At 45.9% G+C, this 17,896-nt stretch overlaps 1 protein-coding gene across 1 annotated transcript in view; it reads left to right on the top strand.

Annotated features, from left to right (window-relative positions):
• The first annotated feature begins 3,598 nt into the window (after positions 1-3,598).
• Positions 3,599-17,896, top strand: part of LOC147691845 (forkhead box protein N2-like) — an 83,047-nt gene continuing 68,749 nt past the window's right edge. Inside the window, exons 1-2 of the mRNA XM_086938123.1 lie at positions 3,599-3,732; positions 12,999-13,457. Coding sequence (XP_086794249.1) covers positions 13,017-13,457 — 441 coding nt within the window. The 5' untranslated portion in view covers positions 3,599-3,732; positions 12,999-13,016. The remainder of the gene's footprint in view (positions 3,733-12,998; positions 13,458-17,896) is intronic.

The raw sequence follows: 17,896 nt of genomic DNA, 5'->3' as shown, positions 1-17,896 counted from the left end.
CAGGGTTAGGCGGTTGCCAGGGCAGTCAACTGGAACTATGCCAAAAATTCAACAGCCTCTTGGCACTATGAGGGCCGTCCAGGCTCGTGGTCAGTTTGATGGTGAAGTGCGCCAGGATGAAGAGACCCCTCCTTGTAAGTACCGCAGTGGTGTGATTGCGTCTTATGATGAGGGCCAGAGTCCAATCTCCATGACGTCCAGCTGGTCAGTGTACAAGTGATATTGGGCCATATGGATTCCTGGTCACAGACGAATGAAAAAATGATACTTTTGGTACTTCCAAGCCTGAAAAGGAAACAAGAGAGAGGGTCAAGATAGTGCCCTGATTCTCAATGCTAGAAAAATAAGAGAAAAATTTTCTTCGCTAGACATCGCAGCCTCCCAGGACACCAGAAGCCTGCAAACAAGGATGGTCTTCATGATGTAGCCTATCAATGAGCCCCAATATCCTCAATCAAAGAGAGACCGCTTAAGACCTCCAGGAAGGAGACCAATAATGTACTCCATGAAGGAGATCAATCACAAAAAGGGGGGACAGGAAGCTAATAAAAGGTCCAGAATCCTTGCTCCCAAGAACAAGCATGAAAACACTAAAAAGTTAACTTCCTATGGTAGTGTGCATCGGGATGGATATTTAGCAAAGAAGAGGTGGGATCCCTTATTAGGAAGTAGTGCCCTCACACACCCCTGAAGGTGTCATGCTTCATCATCGGGCTCCTTGTGGGGTCGCCGCTGCAATACCCCACGGGACTTGCGAGAGGGCTCTTTGACAAAGATCCTTTAATAAAACAGCCGCGATGATGAGTGCGGGTGTGTGGGATGAGTGAAGTGGTGAATTTCAAAAACCTAAGGGGTCCCAAAAACATACATTTAATAAGAGGTCCCCTTGGTAAGGGTACAAATTATGTGTAGACTGTTAACTTCTAATTATGAAGAAAGGCAATCTATCAATGTGTATAGGTTGACATGTTTCACACCTCAGGTGTTCAGGAGGGATCCATGGAGGACCAGAAAGTGATAATTAGTATCCCTACCCTTAATCAGGATTAGGGTTTGGTATCAGATAATTACTATAATGTGATTAGGGAGGAGAGTCAAACAAGTACCGACTTCAGAATGAGCCTAATGAGGTATCTTAATCCAATCCTACAGTCAGGAATGTTGAGCACCTTGAGTAAATAGCAGAGGAAAGCCACAATGCTGCGATAAAATTATGGAGAGTCGCTGTGGGCAACGTGGTGACCTACCCTGCCTTGTGACAGCCAGAAGAAGCGAGACCACTTACGAACTTTGGTGAGGAGAAACCCATTATGCACACTATCAAGGAGAGAACAATGCTGTCCTCTATTTACAAGGGATCACTTACTGTCTTTTACAGAAGAGACTTGTGACTTCCTTAATCAAATAGACACTGTTAAGGATACCTATCAGGAGAGGCCCATGAATGTCTTCTATTGAAGAGAAACACTGATGTCCTCGGTCAAAAATATCCTCTATTGAAAAAAGACACCCCCCCCCCCCCAATGCCTACTGTCAGGGAAAGACTTGCCCATGTCTTCTGTTAAAGAAAAATAACCTTATTATCCACTGTTAAAGAGTAATTCTCCACTGTCCTTTCTCAAGAATAGACCATCTCATATTTTCTACTGAACAGGAATCATCTGAAGTCCACCCTTGCTGTCCTAAAGTGAGGAACCACCACCTGATGCCTTCTAGTCAAAGGAATTCCCCTAGCACCCTCCATTCCCGCTGCAGGGAGGGCACTGGGGGGTCATACAACCATCCTCAGCCACCCAGGTCCCACCGGGGACACCTCACCAGGCAGCACAAGATCCCTCGTTCATCACTCACCTTTGGGTGGGTCAGGGTCAGCGCTTGCGAAGGCTTCTCACCGCAGGAAGGGTTCTTCAGATCGGGGGCTCATGCCAGCGAGGTGCCGGATGCTGTGGCAGGCATGCCAATGTGGATCTAGTTGCCGGGTCTATTGAGCTGTGGTTCCAGCGTGGTACCCACCAACCAGATGCCGGGGAGTGTTTCAAGTGATGAAGCCGCTATCGCAGCAGTGGCCTTGGCCAACATGGACCCAGGTGCGTTGAGTTATAGTGCCAATGCAGCTCGCGCTACCATGGCAAAGTGGTACCAGCTGCCAAGGTCTCTATCCAGCGATCATGCCAGCCTGGCTCCAGCTGCCGAGGGATGATGGCAGCGTGGCATCAGCTGCACGGGTCTATCTCATGTGGTCATGCCAGCCTGGCTCCAGCTGCCAGGGTCTGCACGGGAGACTATGCTACCAAGGCTGGCAGGGCGGCACCATGGGGAGCTCTCGCCTGTCGCTGCCACGTACCGGTCCCTCCTAGTGCTCTCCGCCCCCATCCTTCACCTCCCCTCCTCTCGGTGAAGCTGACTGACATCTCTCTCTCGATTTCTCTACCCTGGCGGCAGTCTTTTAGATCGCGCCTAAGTTACTACTTACTGAAATTCAGCAAAACGTAGAAATGCACCCCTGGCCGGTGAAAACCGGCACATGGCAGAACCGGAGAGGCACCCTTCCCGAAAAACACAGCAGCAGTTCAGAGACTGAGCCGAAAACCGGGAGGGGTGCAGCCGTGCAGGCGAGGGACACGCCCCTGTGAGCGCTCACCTACAGACACAAAGCGGACAGACGGACAGGCGGACACCCTCGTCCCAAGAGCCACCTGTGTATTGGGTGGAAAGAAACAGAGCGAGAGTAGAAGGAACCACAAATCCTCCAACTTGCGGAGAATTTCCTTCAACATAACAAATATGAGAGAGAAACGGTCCGTGTGCTGGTGGCGCAGCCGGAAACTCGGGCGGGGGTGCTGGGGCGCCCGGGGGTGCTGGGGTACCGCCAGCTGTAACCCCGAGTTTAGATGGGTAATGGGGGGTTAGTAGCTGCATGGGTACAGAGGGGATGGTAGAGCGCACTTTCGGGGATGAGAAGTGTGCTGGACGGGTGTTTGGGTTACAGTCTCCATCTCCCATGTGACATTTATTGGTGGTGGGAAATGCCAGTCTCCGTGGGTGCAGCCGGGGCGGCAGCTGGTGACGCTCATGAGTTATGTGGCCCGTGCTGGAGTCTGTAAACCCGGGGCGCTGAGGGGCAGTAGGTGTGAGTGTACCCTCCCTGTGTGAGAGAGAGAGGACAGCGGCAGGCTGTGCCTCATTAGGTGCCGGCGGGAGACGACTGTGGGTGCTTGTGAATGCTGGGGGCACCCCGTGGCTCCGGGGCGCTGGTAGAGATGCGCACACTGTACTGTACCCCCAGGTCCGTGGCGAGGGCTGGTGGAAGTCTGTGGGTCTGGATGCTGATAGGTGCAGGAGTTTGCATTCGCTATTCACAGATTACCCCCCTTCTAATCCCCACTCCTCCATCTCTGATCCTCTACTCCCCCCTTATCTGCACCCCGGCCCTTCCAATGATGCCTTCTCCCTCCTCCTCTTCTCCCTCTCCGCCCTTCGGCCCCCCTGCTCCATTCCTCGCACCCGTCCCCAGATCTCCTCTCCCTCCTCCTCCTCCCAGCCCCTTCATCCCCCCTTGCCCCCACCAGCCCTTTCCACATGCTTTCAGAGACACAATGAGGAAGGAGAGGGAGCAGCGTCCTTGTTGTCATGGAGACCGGTGGTTGCAGGCATGGAGGGGGCACCCCAGTCCCAGCCCCTCGCAGCCTCTTTATCCTTCAAGCAATGGCGAACTCAGACCGGCGCTGCGAGGTAAGGCAGAGGGGCCGGGGCGGCGGCAGGGGCTGCCGAGGTCCCAAGCATTGAGGGAGAGAAGGGGCGAGGTGGGGGAGAGGAAGAGGACAGCAGATGGGAAACCAGCGGGAGACGTTTGAACACCAGAGTTGGGCAGAGAGCAGGAGAAACAGCCGAAGTGACGGAGAGATGGGGAGAGTGCTGAGCAAAAACAGGAGAGAGAAAAAAAAACACCTACAAAAGAGCTCGAGGGAAATGAGGAAAGACGATCAAAGAGCATCAGACAGACAGGAAGAGAGAGAGAGCGCGGGAGAGAGACAGGTACAATTGGGGAGGGAGGCGAGCAGACGAGGAAAAGAGACAACAATTGAGGGAGTGCGAGAGCAGCCAAGTAATGAAGAAAAACCGAACACGATAGAGACAGGAAGGAAGGATTGGAGAGAGAGAAGAAGGAAGGCGGGTAAAGCGGGAGAGAGATTAGAGAGCCGGAGAGGAGAGTGCGTGACAGAAAGAGGGACAGAGAAGGGACAACACGGAGAGAGCGCAGGAGAGAGAGCAGGGGCGAAAGAAGATACAGCAGAACAGCAACAGAGCGACCAAGGGAGAGGTGGGATAACGGCGGGATACTAGGAGGAGGAGAAAGGACGCGAGATGGGCGAAAGAGAGGAGGGAAGAGGAGGAGAACGCGGGAGATGTGACAGAAGAGACACGGGGGAGAAGAGCAAGGAGACAGACCCCGCCGCGAGAGAGTGAATACTGAAGAGATCATGAGAGAGCTAGAAAGACGGGGTGAAAACAGAAAGAGAGACATCTGGGGGGATTGTGTGGGACATGTGCAGACCAAAGGAGGGAGATCGAGGGAGCACTGGAGGGGGAGGGGGGGGGGGGGGGGGGGGACGAGGGACTGAGCGCGAGCTGAAGGGGAAGGAACAGAGATGGGGAGACATGGGAATGAAAAGGGCAGACAAGAGCAGCTGGGGTGGGGAGAGAGGAAACAGGGAGTTTGAAGGAGAAAACACGTACTAGTACTACTGCTGTCTGTCCTTCCCTCTCTACATGTCTAGTAGAGAGGGGAGAACACATGCAGTCAGTGGGAGAGAGCGTGGCAGGTGGAAAAGACGGAGGAGGGCCGGCGGAGCAGGGGATCAGTCTAGAGATGAATAGGGGAGGCTAGGTGGGGTGAGGAGTGGCTGGACAGGGAAAAATACCAGGTCTTAGCACCCAAAAGAAAAGCCTACCTCATTCACAAAATGCAAATAAAGACCTTTCACGACACACTGTTGTATCTCGGAGGGAAGTTAGGTAATCAATTGGAAATCATAGTGGGCCAGGGACATTGAGCAAAACTGGATAGCATTTTAAGACATCTTCACAGAACAAAAACATCCACTAAAGAAATATGGAACACATTTGTGGCAAGTTACGCATTCTAATAGTATTTCAAAAAACGCGAAAGGCAAAGGATGTCGCCTGTCTTTTCCCCTTAGCCTTTTTACCTTACATAAGTTTTCTATTGCTCCACAAATCCATGAACTGGTGTACTCATACAGAAACCACTATTAAACGAACCCACTTTGGCCACAAAATCCACCCATATTCACACAAAACTGCTATACCGGCCTTTTGGCCAGCCCTTCTGGCTGAGTCCCACTTGCCACATACGACAGTCCAAGCTGCAAACATCACGCATTTACCTGACACAGGGCGGGCAAGCGCCGTTTAAAGACCTTGTGACCCAGAAGATGTAGTTAGGGTGTTCCCCAGTGACCTAGAACAGATCAACTATATTTCTCTCCTTGCCATATAAAAAGTGGTCCAAGCATCCTTCAATTATCTAGAAAACGGGGTTATCCATCAATGACCTAGTTCATAAGGCGTAAGTTACCTACAATTACCTTAAACTTTGTTGAAACATTATATTCCCACCATAGCCTAAACCAGACAAACCAATTGCCCAGGCATAGCTTGAAACAGGAGGGAGTTAATAATGATCTACAAAATGGGCTCATGTGTCTACGAATCAAGGACCCATCAGTACCACAGAAGAGGTGGATCAAGTGTCCCTATCTAGAACCATCGGCCAAAGGTCCCCAATGAACTAGAACATTACGTTTAAGTGTCTATGAGTAATTTAGAACATGTACTCTTAGTTCCCATCGCTAATCTAAAAAAGATTGATTAGATGTTTCTTCACGGCTTACAAAAAGTAGTTAGTGTATCCTTCAACAACTTGAAACAGGGATAAGTGTTGCCAAATGAGACAGACCATTGGAAAGCAGGGACAATTTAGTGACCATTTAGTGACCTACAGAAGTCCTACCATCTGTCCATCAGTGATCCAGAACAAATGTATCAAGTGTTCCTTATTGACTTAGAACGAGTGCGACATGTGTCTCTTGTGGAAAAAGAACATGCAAACTACCCTTTAATGATGACTTGGAACAAATGAACTAATTGTACTTCAATTAACTTAAAGGAAAAGACCAAACGTGTCATGATAACCCAGAACAAGTTATATATGTGCTGCGCATTGATGCAAAACAGGGCTCCTCAGTGATCCAGCACAGGCATGCCATGTTTCCGAAAGGGTAAAGTAAGTGCCCCCATTTGATCTGGAACCAGTGCAGCACCTGTCCCTCAAAGACCGAGATCATGGGGGAGGCGGGGATGCTCCACATCCACCCCAATGAAGTTAGATCAAGTTCGCCTCCGTGTTGTAGAACACATGGATAAGGTATCCTTGAGTAACTTAGAGCACATGGACATGTCCTTCAAGCACCCATATCAGTTTGATTCAGTGTCCCTCATTTATCTACAATCAATAGTGTGTCACAGGTTACCCATGTGTCTCTCAGTGATCTGCAAGCAAGCGCCCACCAATGGCCGAGAACAGATCGACTGGAGAATATAAAGAGTGATGGGTGAAATGCTTGAATTAATCTCAGCCACTGGTAATTACTTAAGGCTGCATTCCAGTCCATAGTTAATTTATTAACCATGCCACCTTAGTTTGGTCCCAGCCATATGCATATCAGTCTTGACCCTGGGAGCAGTCCAACATGAACTGCCAGGCCAGATCCTCCTTGAACTGGAACACAAGCAACCCCAGAACGTTTTTGTCCTGATTGGGGCTCATCAGTCGGGTGCAGCTTGGTTCCAGTGGGACAGTGAGCAAGGGGGCCCACGTCTGGGCATACCCATTACAATGACGTACACTAAAAAGTAATGGATGAAATGATTGAATTAATCTTAGCCACTGGTAATTACTTGGGCCGCATCCCAGACCATTGTTATTTTGCACACTATGCCACCTCAGTTTGCACTTAGTCACATGCAAATCAGTCTCGACCCAGCTCCAGTAGGAACAGTCCAGCTCGAACTGGCAGGCCTGGTCCTCTCTAAAGCAGTACACATGAACCCAAGACAGGTTTTGTCCTGATTGGTGCTCATCAGTCTGGTGCAGCTTGGCAGTTCAGGCTGAACTGTTCCTATTGGAGCAGGGGCAAGACTGATTTGCATGTTTCTGGGTCCAGACTAAGATGGCATGGTGGATAATAGAACAATGGGTTGGATTGCTACCCTGAGCTATTGCCAGAGGTTAGACAAGCATTCCTCCCATCTCCTTTTGTGTGTTTGATGTACCACCTTAAATGGCAAGGGTATGCCCAGAAGTGAGTCCAGTGCTCAGTGTGTCACTGGAACCAAGCTATATCTGAATGAGCCCCAGTAATGATGAAACTGGTAATAGGTTGCTTGTCTTAAAGTTCATGGATGACCTGGGCTAGCAGTTCGGGCTGGACTGTTTCAATAGGAGAAGAGTCAAGACTGGTTTGCGTATTGCTGGGTCCAAACCCGAGGTGGCATGGTTGGCAAAAGAGTGACGTGTTGGAATGCTACTCCAAGTGATTGCATTGGTAGGACTTGTTGTAAGCATTCCTTCCATCACATTTGTCTGTATATTGTATTGCCCTAAGTGGCAGGGGTATCTCCAGAAGTGGGTCCTATGCTCACTGTGCCACTGGAACCAAGCTACACTCAATTGACGAGACTCAATCAGGGTGAAACTAGTCTTCGGTTGCTTGTGTTCTGGCTCAGGAAAAACCCGGACTAGCAGTTTTGGCTAGACTGTTCCATTTGGAGCAAGGGCAAGACTGGCCTGCATATGGTTGGCTTTAAACTGAGGTGGCATGGTAGATAAAAGAAATATCGATTGGAATGATACCCAACCAACTGACAGTGGTTAGACTTATAGCCAGCATTACTCCCATCACTTTTTTGTGTTTGGTTTTTCTAGAACAGATAGACACCATACATCATCTGATGCACCCCTCACTGACCCAGAGCAGGTACTACAAGTATCCAATAACAGCCTAGAGAAGACCGAATACGTGTGAACGCTTGATCCTGAATGTGGCATCAGGAAGCATTCAATGCTCTAAACACAAGGATCAGGTGTCTAAAATGACATAGAAAAAAGGGACTAAATGCCACTCACTGACCTTGAACAGATGAAGCAAGTGGCTTTCAAAGACAGAAAACACTTGTACTAGTGACCTAGAACATCAAAACAAAGTGTCCTTCAAGGTCATAGAACCCACCAAACAACTACCCATCCATGAAAATGAGCAAGAGCAGCTTAGATCTCACCAATGACCTAAAACAAGTAGAGTGAGTATTCACTCTCTGGCTTGTTTGGTAAGTGACCAAGAATAGGTGGGCCAAATGTCACTCAGTGATACCTATGGTGCTGTCAATGGCATAGAACAGGTGGGGCACGTCCCTCAATCACTTACACGGTAAACTAAATTACCTAGAACCCACAGAGTGAGTTTTATCAATGATCTAGAACAGATGGGAAACGTGTCCTACAGTAACATGGAATAGATTATAGGGACCCAGGTGGCCTAAAACAGATCAATCAAGTGACCCTCAACCATGACGTTTGTTCTTAATTATTGAGATGCACCTGGGCCATTTGTTATTGGAAGTTGAAGGGCACTTGGTCCAGGTGAATCTCAATGTGAAACTATAAAGGAGTCAAGATTCAGTCAAGGACGTTAACCAATCAACTATGTCCCTCTCTTATCTATTATGTAGCAAGCATTCTCTCTGTGGCTTAGAAGAGGTGGACAAACTGTCCTCCAGTTGCCTAGGAAAAGATGATCTCATGGGACTTAATGCTGTAGGACAAGTGGAACTAGACCAAGGTGAATTACTGCCCTTAAATGGCTTTCATCGGCAGAGCCTAACGTCCCCCGAAGGCCTATCTCTATGGGACGGACCATGAATGATCTAGAACAGCTTCTATATGATGCTTAACTCTGACAGTTCATTAATATCAATGGGGTATCCCAGTAACATGCAGAACATGGGGAGTACTAACAGTATATAGACAGTTGTTCTGCCATGCAGTTTGTAACTTCTTATATATTTCTTGGTAAATCCACCGTTACTTAGGACTGACAATCAATGTTACATTGAAATGCATTAAAAATAAAATAAATACAACAACACTCAGGCCTGAAAAAATTTGACCAATATAGTAGGGAATCATATATCGTATATGGTGACACACATCTCAATATTCAAAAGACAGGACAAATGCATAACAGTTAAACTCTACAGACAAATGTGCTTGATACTTTACATATATGCTGAACACAATGGAACATATATACATTTAATAAGAAAAAACATAAACAAACATAGAAGCATACATGGTTCAATTGTCCAGACAACTGTTATTCCCTAGACAGCCATATGTTTTTTTACATCCTAACATAGATGTGTCTGCTGGGAATTAGAACACTATTCAGATTGCGTTGACGTTTCGAACCGCAAAAGAAATGTGAGTGTAGTTGAATGACATCACCCTGGGGTCTTCCACAGGACTATATATTCGATAGTGACAGCCTGTGTAGTGAAGAAATGGAATGAGTGTTAGTGTGTTATAAAAAGTCCGATATTTTAGAAAGGCGGAACTCTCTTGTATTCTCAAGTGTAATGGATGTTTTTTCTGTCTGAGTTTCAATAGTAGGTATCACGCATTATTGTGTCTTAAATGAATGGAGACCTACATCATTAGAAATAGCGTGCACATTTTATTTACTACAATTGAGGTTCTTACTATGCCCCAAACATGGGACAAGGATCATATAGGACTGTGGGGTAAGCCACATCCTGGCCGTTCTTAGTTGGTGGAGCGATTTGTCTGGTTAATTCCGATAACGAAGAGACTCCTCCATGCTAACTAGTTACGCGACCCCTAGCTGTTAAGTTGTGCTTTGGGGGCTCAGGTGGTGGAGTTGTATAAATAGTTTGGCCCTTGCCCCCTTATTGTGATTAGTAAGCCACATTCTACCTTTACAGATGGATGTAATTAATTCATCCATGTTGCGTTCAATACAGAGCCGTATACGTGCATCCTTAAAGCCACAATTGGCATCATCACATATTCAAAAACAAGGCATCCAGAGAATTGGTGCAGTGATGGTTCCTTGGGTAGTTAGAGTAACCATAAAGACAAAACACATGTAATGGTTCATTAAATGGTCTGAAACCAGCGCAGATGATATTTTACAAGTCTGTTAGAGCTACATGAAAAATGCCCCAAATAGAGTTTGGAAGAAATCCTAGACTTCTAAAAATGGCTTACCTACAGAGCACTGAACAAATCAGTCCACTCGCGGTGCGTCCCGTCAGCAATATGAAAGACATTTGTCCTGTCTTTTGAATATTGAGATGTATGTCACCTTATACAATTCCTTAATATATCGGTCACATTTTTTCAATCATGAGTGTCGTCGTGATTTTTAAAATTTTTAATGCATTCAATGTAACATTGATTGTCAGTCCTAAGTAACGGTGGATTTACCAAGAAATATATCATTAGTGACAAACTGCACGGCAGAACCGTTGTCTATATATTGTTAACTCTGACAGTTAGCTTGTTTATAAATGGTTCCAGGCGGGAGGCCCTAAAGCTTTGCCTGGCCTGTAGGCCAACGAGAAATGGGCCAATCTCTAAGACTCCTTCACCTCTTTATTATTATTATTATATAGCGCCAGAATCGACCCCCGAAGGGGTTTCTCCGCGCTTGCCTTGGGAACCCGTCCTGGTTTTTCCCTGTGAGATAGCCCCTACAGGGCATCCCCAAGGTAAAAGCCAGGCATCCCGCCGCAGGGGGCCGTTGTGGAGATTAAGCAAGCTTAATGCCCTGAGTTGCAGAGTGTGAACCCATGATTAGGTCAGGCACCGAAGCGAGAATTATCGAGTCCGTGGACATTTGAGCTCAACACCCTGCCGCGTCGGGAATCGAACCCTGGTCCCGGGTCTGACCTCTGCTTCAGGGTCTGCCTGCTCTAACCAGTGAGCCACACTTCTCCACCCAGTGAGCCACACTTCTCACTGGGTGGAGAACAGATCCCCCAGAATCAGTCAGAGAAGACTGCTTCTCATTGTCCTCCAGATTTCTTACAATATAGCTATCATACAATCAGTAACCAGTACTGCATGTCTACCAGAGATGGGAATTTCCGCTGTTAGATGTCAGCCTGGTGAACAAATGCTTTGAACTAGCCTCAAAGTGACACATTGAGTTCAACAAAATAAAAAGAATACATATATGACATAGAAACAGATGAACAAAGTTTCTATCAATGACCTTTAAATTAGTGGAATGTGGAAATCAATGATGCAGTAAAGCAGAACCTAGTGTCCCTAACCAATCTAAGCAAGAAAGAAGGCAGGGTCCTGTATCCTGAACTGGCTTGGACCACTCAATTATACTCAACAAGCAAAATAGCCAGACAGATTTACTTTTGAATTTTCGATACCGCCCAGCCTATCAGTTCTGGGGAAGCACCTATTTTATTTTAGTATATTTTTAGAAAAACATTTTATCCTTTGATTTACATATATCATCAAACAGACAGTCATCAGACAGTGAAAAATACATACAGACAAAAAAAATGTGCATAAATGTACAAGTGTACAAAATCCTTACAGTCAATACTATCACTTTTTTAGAAACAACACCAAATACAATTTAATCAGATACCTAACAATTATTCCACGCTAGGAACCAGTCCTTTGTATTAGGTACAAGAAGTCAAGCGGACAAACAGTTTATGAGCACTGCCTGCCTGTCCTACTAAACCGGGGATCAGGAAGTGAATTATAGGATTGCAAGACTAGGGATAACAGAATGTATTGAGTTTTGAACGGTGCCACTAGGGTCGTTCAAAACTCAATACATTCTGTTATCCCAAGCCTTGCATTCCTATAATTCAATTCCTGATCCCCGGTTTAGTAAGACAGGCAGGCAGTACTCAAAAACTGTTTGTCCGCTTGTCTTCTTGTACCTAATACAAAGGACTGGTTCCTAGCGTGGAATAATTGTTAGGTATCTGATTAAATAGTTTTTGGTGTTGTTTCTAAAAAAGTGATAGTATTGATTGTAAGGATTTTGTACACTTGTACATTTATGCACATTTTATTTGTCTGTATGTATTTTTCAATGTCTGATGACTGTCTGTTTGATGATATATGTAAATCAAAGGATAACATGTTTTTCTAAAAATATACAAAAATACTAAAATAAAATAGGTGATCCCCCAGAACTGATAGGCTGGGCGGTATCGAAAATTCAAAAGTAAATCTGTCTGGCTATTTTGTTTGTTGAGCCTAACCAATCTAAAGCATGTGAGAACTATATCCTACCCATGAGCTAGTACATGGAGCATTAGTAGCCCTCAATGACAGGTGGTTCAAGTATTAGTCGGTGAAATAGAATTGGAGTAGTTTCATTCAATAACGTAGAACTGGCGGAGAAGTGGCTTTCAGTAAGACAGACATGATAAGACAACATAAGGATACGTGGACCAAGCGTATCTCAGTGATCGACAACAGGTTGAATGAGTGCCCCTCAATAACCTAAAGCAAAGGGACCAAGTAACCCTAAATGACCTATACCAGGGGGGGCAGATGTCGTTCTAACGCACAGCATGTGGGGAATGTATCACTCAACATTTTGGAACAGAGGGAGTAGTGTACCCCTCAATGAGCTAGAACACTTGAATTGCATACAATTTAACAACCTCAGACACATGGCCTAAGTGTCCTTCACTGGCCTAGAATCCAAAAGTAGCTTAGAATATGAATCCCAAGTTTCCCTTACAGTGCTGAAAGGGAAGCAGTCTTCTGCTATAGAGAGGACACTACCCAAGAATTGGATGTTTTATAGGGAGGAGGCGAAACTCTTCTAATTGTGTCTATGTTACAGATCAGAACACCGTAATCGATGGCAAGGCCAACGTGGCACACCGAGACCCTGACAGATGCTGCTGGAAGTTGGCTAAAGGTCCCCCCCAGAGATCCGACTCGTGCTGACACAGACCTGACTAACCTAGACTGGCTGCACAAGAATAAAAACCTGCTGAGGGGGCTGCAGTTAGGAAGGGAGGGAGGGGTCAGAACAGAGCCCCTTGGCTGCACAGAGAAGCCGCCTTTAGCGGCAGGTGGAGAAAATTGCTTGGCCAAGCCCCCATACTCCTTCAGCAGCCTGATCTTCATGGCCATCGAGGGGTCGCGGAGCAAGTGCCTGCCAGTGAAGGACATCTACAGCTGGATCCTGAACACCTTCCCTTACTATAAGGAAGCATCACTGGGATGGAAGAACTCGGTGCGCCACAACCTATCCCTCAGCAAGTGCTTCCGGAAGGTGCAGACAGACAGTGCCAAGGTAAGGGGATACTGCCAGTTACAAGCATCCCAGATTTATGATCCAAAAGGGAACATTTAGATTGCCAGCGCCATTACAAGTTCATTTACTTGCACCTGGGCTTGAGCTGCCCAGGAAATGACTGGTGCCCAAGTGGCTGCTTTTTAGAACTCAAGATCAGTAGGGTTGGGTTAAAAGATGATTGCTACAAAATAAATGCACCATGGATTCCATTTCTGCAAAATTTAATGAGTGCCACTGTGGCTTCCTAGAGAAGCTTCAGTACCATTTCACTGCTCCAGATGATAAGGTTTGTAGCTGAAGGAGGTCGTTACTAAGATGTTTTTGGAGATGCTCAGGGATTTGGAAGATATGTCTTCAATACATGTTAGGGACATAGATACAGGATCATCTTAATAGCTCTAATTTGGGTGTCATCATTCCTCCAACTATGGCACCATTCTCAGATTTTCCCAGCTCAGACACCTCGAAATTCCATGCATCATCTCATCCATACTCACCATTCTATAGCAACCATGGCTCAGTACATATGAATAAACTAAAACCAGGACAAATATTACATACAATTTGCTTGGTTAATTGCGATATGTGCAGAAACCACTGTTACTGCACATACTGAAATTATGGATTTTGTGATAACTACTGACAAGTCAAAACTTGTAATCAGGTGGTATTTATTGCACCCAATAAACTCTGACTCAGTGGAGTTAGATTTTATCAGGTGCAAGAAATATGACATCTTTTACCGGGCACTAGTAATGAGGACCCAAAAATGCAGCCCAAAAAAAGATCTATTGTGCGGCAGTTGAGGAATATAAGAATCTTATTATCCAGATTAAATCCAGTTATTACTCCAGGAAGATACGGGACGCTGTGCATTCAGGCAGAGCACTGTTCTCAACAGTTAGTGCTCTGATGAAATGTCCTCGAGATGTTAGTTTTAGACCAGACCAGACATTTGTGGATAAACTGGCCTATTACTTCCAAAACAAGGTACAATCTGTCTATAATGATTTATCTAATGCAGCAAACAGTATAGATAACAACCAAGATACGCTAGCTACCAGTAGCCATACTACAGGGAGTCTATTACATTTCTCCCCTTTTGATGAGAACATGGCGACAGATCTGTTGTTAAAAACCAAGTCAGGATCCCCCACTGATCCTTTTCCACCGTATGTACTTCATCTGGCTCCTTCAGAGATCAGTGCATTATTAATGCCGGTCCTGAACCAGGCTCTGACTTCAGGAGTCTTTCCGTCAGTATGGAAAAAGGCTTGTGTCCGCCCGCGTCTAAAAAAGACAACACTAGACCCCCTCGATGAAAGAAACTATCGCCCTATCTCCTGTCTGGCGCTGCCTGCCAAACTGCAGGAGAAAGCCTTGAACTCGGAGCTATCCTCATACCTGGAGGTGAACAACGTGCTCGATAATACCCAACACGGCTTCCGTGCAAATCATTCCACGGAATCAGCATTAATAATGGCGGCAGAGGAAATACAAAAGGGCATGGACGAGGGAAGCAGAGTCACTTTGGTCCTGCTGGATCTAACAGCAGCCTTTGATACCGTAAATCACATGGTACTGATTCAAAGGCTTAGGGACTCTGGTGTCAAGGGCATGGCGTTGGATCTACTCACCTCCTTCTTGTCAGACAGAGAACAGGTGATCTTCTGGAATGACTACCAACCAGAAAAATGTACTCTTCCAGGAGGAGTTCCGCAGGGATCCTCTCTGTCGCCCACCTTGTTTAACGTGTATGTCGCCCCTTTGGCGAAATTAATTCACCAACAAGGCTTTAAGCTATTGTCGTACGCTGATGACACTCAGTTGATAGTGTAAGTCTCTCATTCAATTGAGGCCAAGGCAGATAGACTTCTCCTTGTGTATATCCAAGGTTATATCCTGGATGAATGTGAACTTTTTAAAGCTGAACACTGCAAAAACTGAAGCCCTTGAATTTGGCCAAAAGGCTTCCATCTGGAATCAGCTTTGGTGGCCTACTTCAGCTGGGCCCTGTCCACTTCCTGTGGCTAAAGTCAGGAATCTCGGCATAGTGTTTGACAAAGACATGTCCTGGCGGCCACAGAATAATCAAGTGGCCTCAGCATGCTTTTTCATGCTAAAAGGGCTTAGAAAGATACTGCTGTTTATTCCGTTCTCTCTCAGGAAAACGGTTATAATTGCTACTATCTTCTCAAGAATTGATTACGGGAATGCCCTTTATCTGGGAGCTGGTACAGCCCATATGGCCAAGCTGCAATCAGTCCAAAATGCAGCTGCGAGATTACTTCTCAATCTGCCCAAGTATCCTCCTACCTCCCGCTCCTTCACTCAATTACACTGGCTTCCAGTACGACGTCGGGTGGAGTTCAAGGCACTATGCTTGGTCCATAAGGCTTTGGCTGAAGATGGGGCTTTAGATCTTCAATCCCTATTCTCTCGATATCAGCCAAGCCGTTACCTTAGGTCTGCCGCGTAGTGTCTGGTTAAGGTTCCTAATATCAAAAGATCACGTTGGGGAGGCAAGCGCTTCTCCCATCTGGCCTCAAGGTTATGGAACTCAGCTCCACTTCATATCAGACAGATCACTAACCGTACACTGTTCAGAAAGGAAATTAAGACATGGCTCTTTACTCAATGATGCATCAGTCAGTACCTGGTTGGTTACCTTACTTAGCGCCAAGACGCCTCGGCATTAGTGCACTTTATAAATACCATCAGTCAGTCAATCAGGACCCGAGACTCTACATCATTGATTTTCATTAAAAACAGAACAGACAAGACACTTCTCACAGAACAAACAGGCAATGCCCTCTTCCAATCACACTCTCTGACACTGTAACACTCACTTTTGAAACTCATACACACATCACACCATGCAAAAGAGCCCCTCCCTTCCCCAAACATTCAATGAGAAAAGAAAGACCTACACACTCTGCTGCATGCACCACATTATTATTCAATAGCATGTTAATATTCCCAAAACCCACATTGACCAAAAAAGACCCTGCACACTATATGCACATACAACATCATAGGGTGCTGGTCACCCAAACCTGCTATGACAAAACAAGAGCGCACACGTGTACGCATACCCCACATAATGCAAAAATGCACTTGTCTTCCCCTAACCTCAACACTGCTAACCACACACACATACTGAACTCCACACAATCACACAACAATAAAAAGCAGTAGTAAAGCCAATAGGTCTGGCCTGCATTTTGAGTCCTGACTAAAACATAAGAAAAGAATGCTGCAATGAAAAAAAAAACAATAAACAATTGTTTTCGCTACACAATGCATCTATGAGTTAAAAATGTGTCATGAATCAGTGTACTTTTAAGATACAAAAAATAGTTCCTCAAGTATTGTAAGACCAGCACACCTTAGGAGGTGGAATGATATATCAAACAGCCAATAGCAAGAAGTAAAAGAGTGATACTTATTTGGGTGGAGCCAATGCCCACTCTATGTGTACGTTAAAGACTTGGCAATAACAGGTTTACAGACAGCTGTGGTGTCAAACTGGAGTTAATAAAAGGGACTCTTTTGCCCCAAGTGATATTCTAAAAGCTACTCTCCACATAACCCACACCACTGTTCCAATGGCTTACAGAATACCAATAGTTTGCTCTCTGCTTCGTGACCATGAAAACTTCACAGCTCAAAGAAATTGAAATGCTGAACACCAGGGGCACACCTAGAACCAAACTTTACAGCAAAGGGGCTAGGACCTCTGAGAGTGTGGGCACAGCTACCTACAGATTATAGTCAGAAATACTTGTGAGGGCTCCCTGTACTGTTCTGGAACAACACCTAGTATAGAACGTCGATTCTCTGGAAACATATATAGGGAATAGTGGATTTTAAAACATGGCAAGAGGTAAAAACTTAGGGGCATATTAGCAAGGGCCATATCGCTGCTTTAGCGGCACTTTTTGCTGCTAAAGCGGCGATATTTTTATCGCCCTATCAGCAAACTGCCGCTAACAGCAGTTAGCGACAGCTTTTAGGCGATAGCAACCGGTTTGGGGCCCGCTTTGCATGTCAGCGATATTTATCGCTAATGACATGCAAAGCGGGCGTACCCAAACTGTTAGTGACTGAAAGCAGTCGCTCACACAGCTATTGCCAATTAGCAAGGCAGGCATGGCAATAAAAAAAATTGTGCTAAGTGCGATTATCGCTGTAATATAAAGCCTGCTAAAAACATGGCTTACCTGTTTATTCAGTGGGAGTTGGATTGTCAGGTTAAGTCCCCATTGGCGTTAATGCGTGAATATCGCTGGATTTCCAGCGATATTCACGCATTTCGCTGCTATCGTTGGATATTTTAGCACAATGGAGAAAAACATTGCTAATAGCATGTTTTCTCCGCTAACATATCCAGTGATAAAAAAAAAGTGCATTTTGCGATAAATATCGCTTTTCCT

Source organism: Lissotriton vulgaris, chromosome 9 (genome assembly GCF_964263255.1).
Source record: "Lissotriton vulgaris chromosome 9, aLisVul1.2, whole genome shotgun sequence".
Classification (NCBI taxonomy): domain Eukaryota; kingdom Metazoa; phylum Chordata; class Amphibia; order Caudata; family Salamandridae; genus Lissotriton; species Lissotriton vulgaris.
This window is presented reverse-complemented; position numbering and strand designations above follow the sequence as displayed.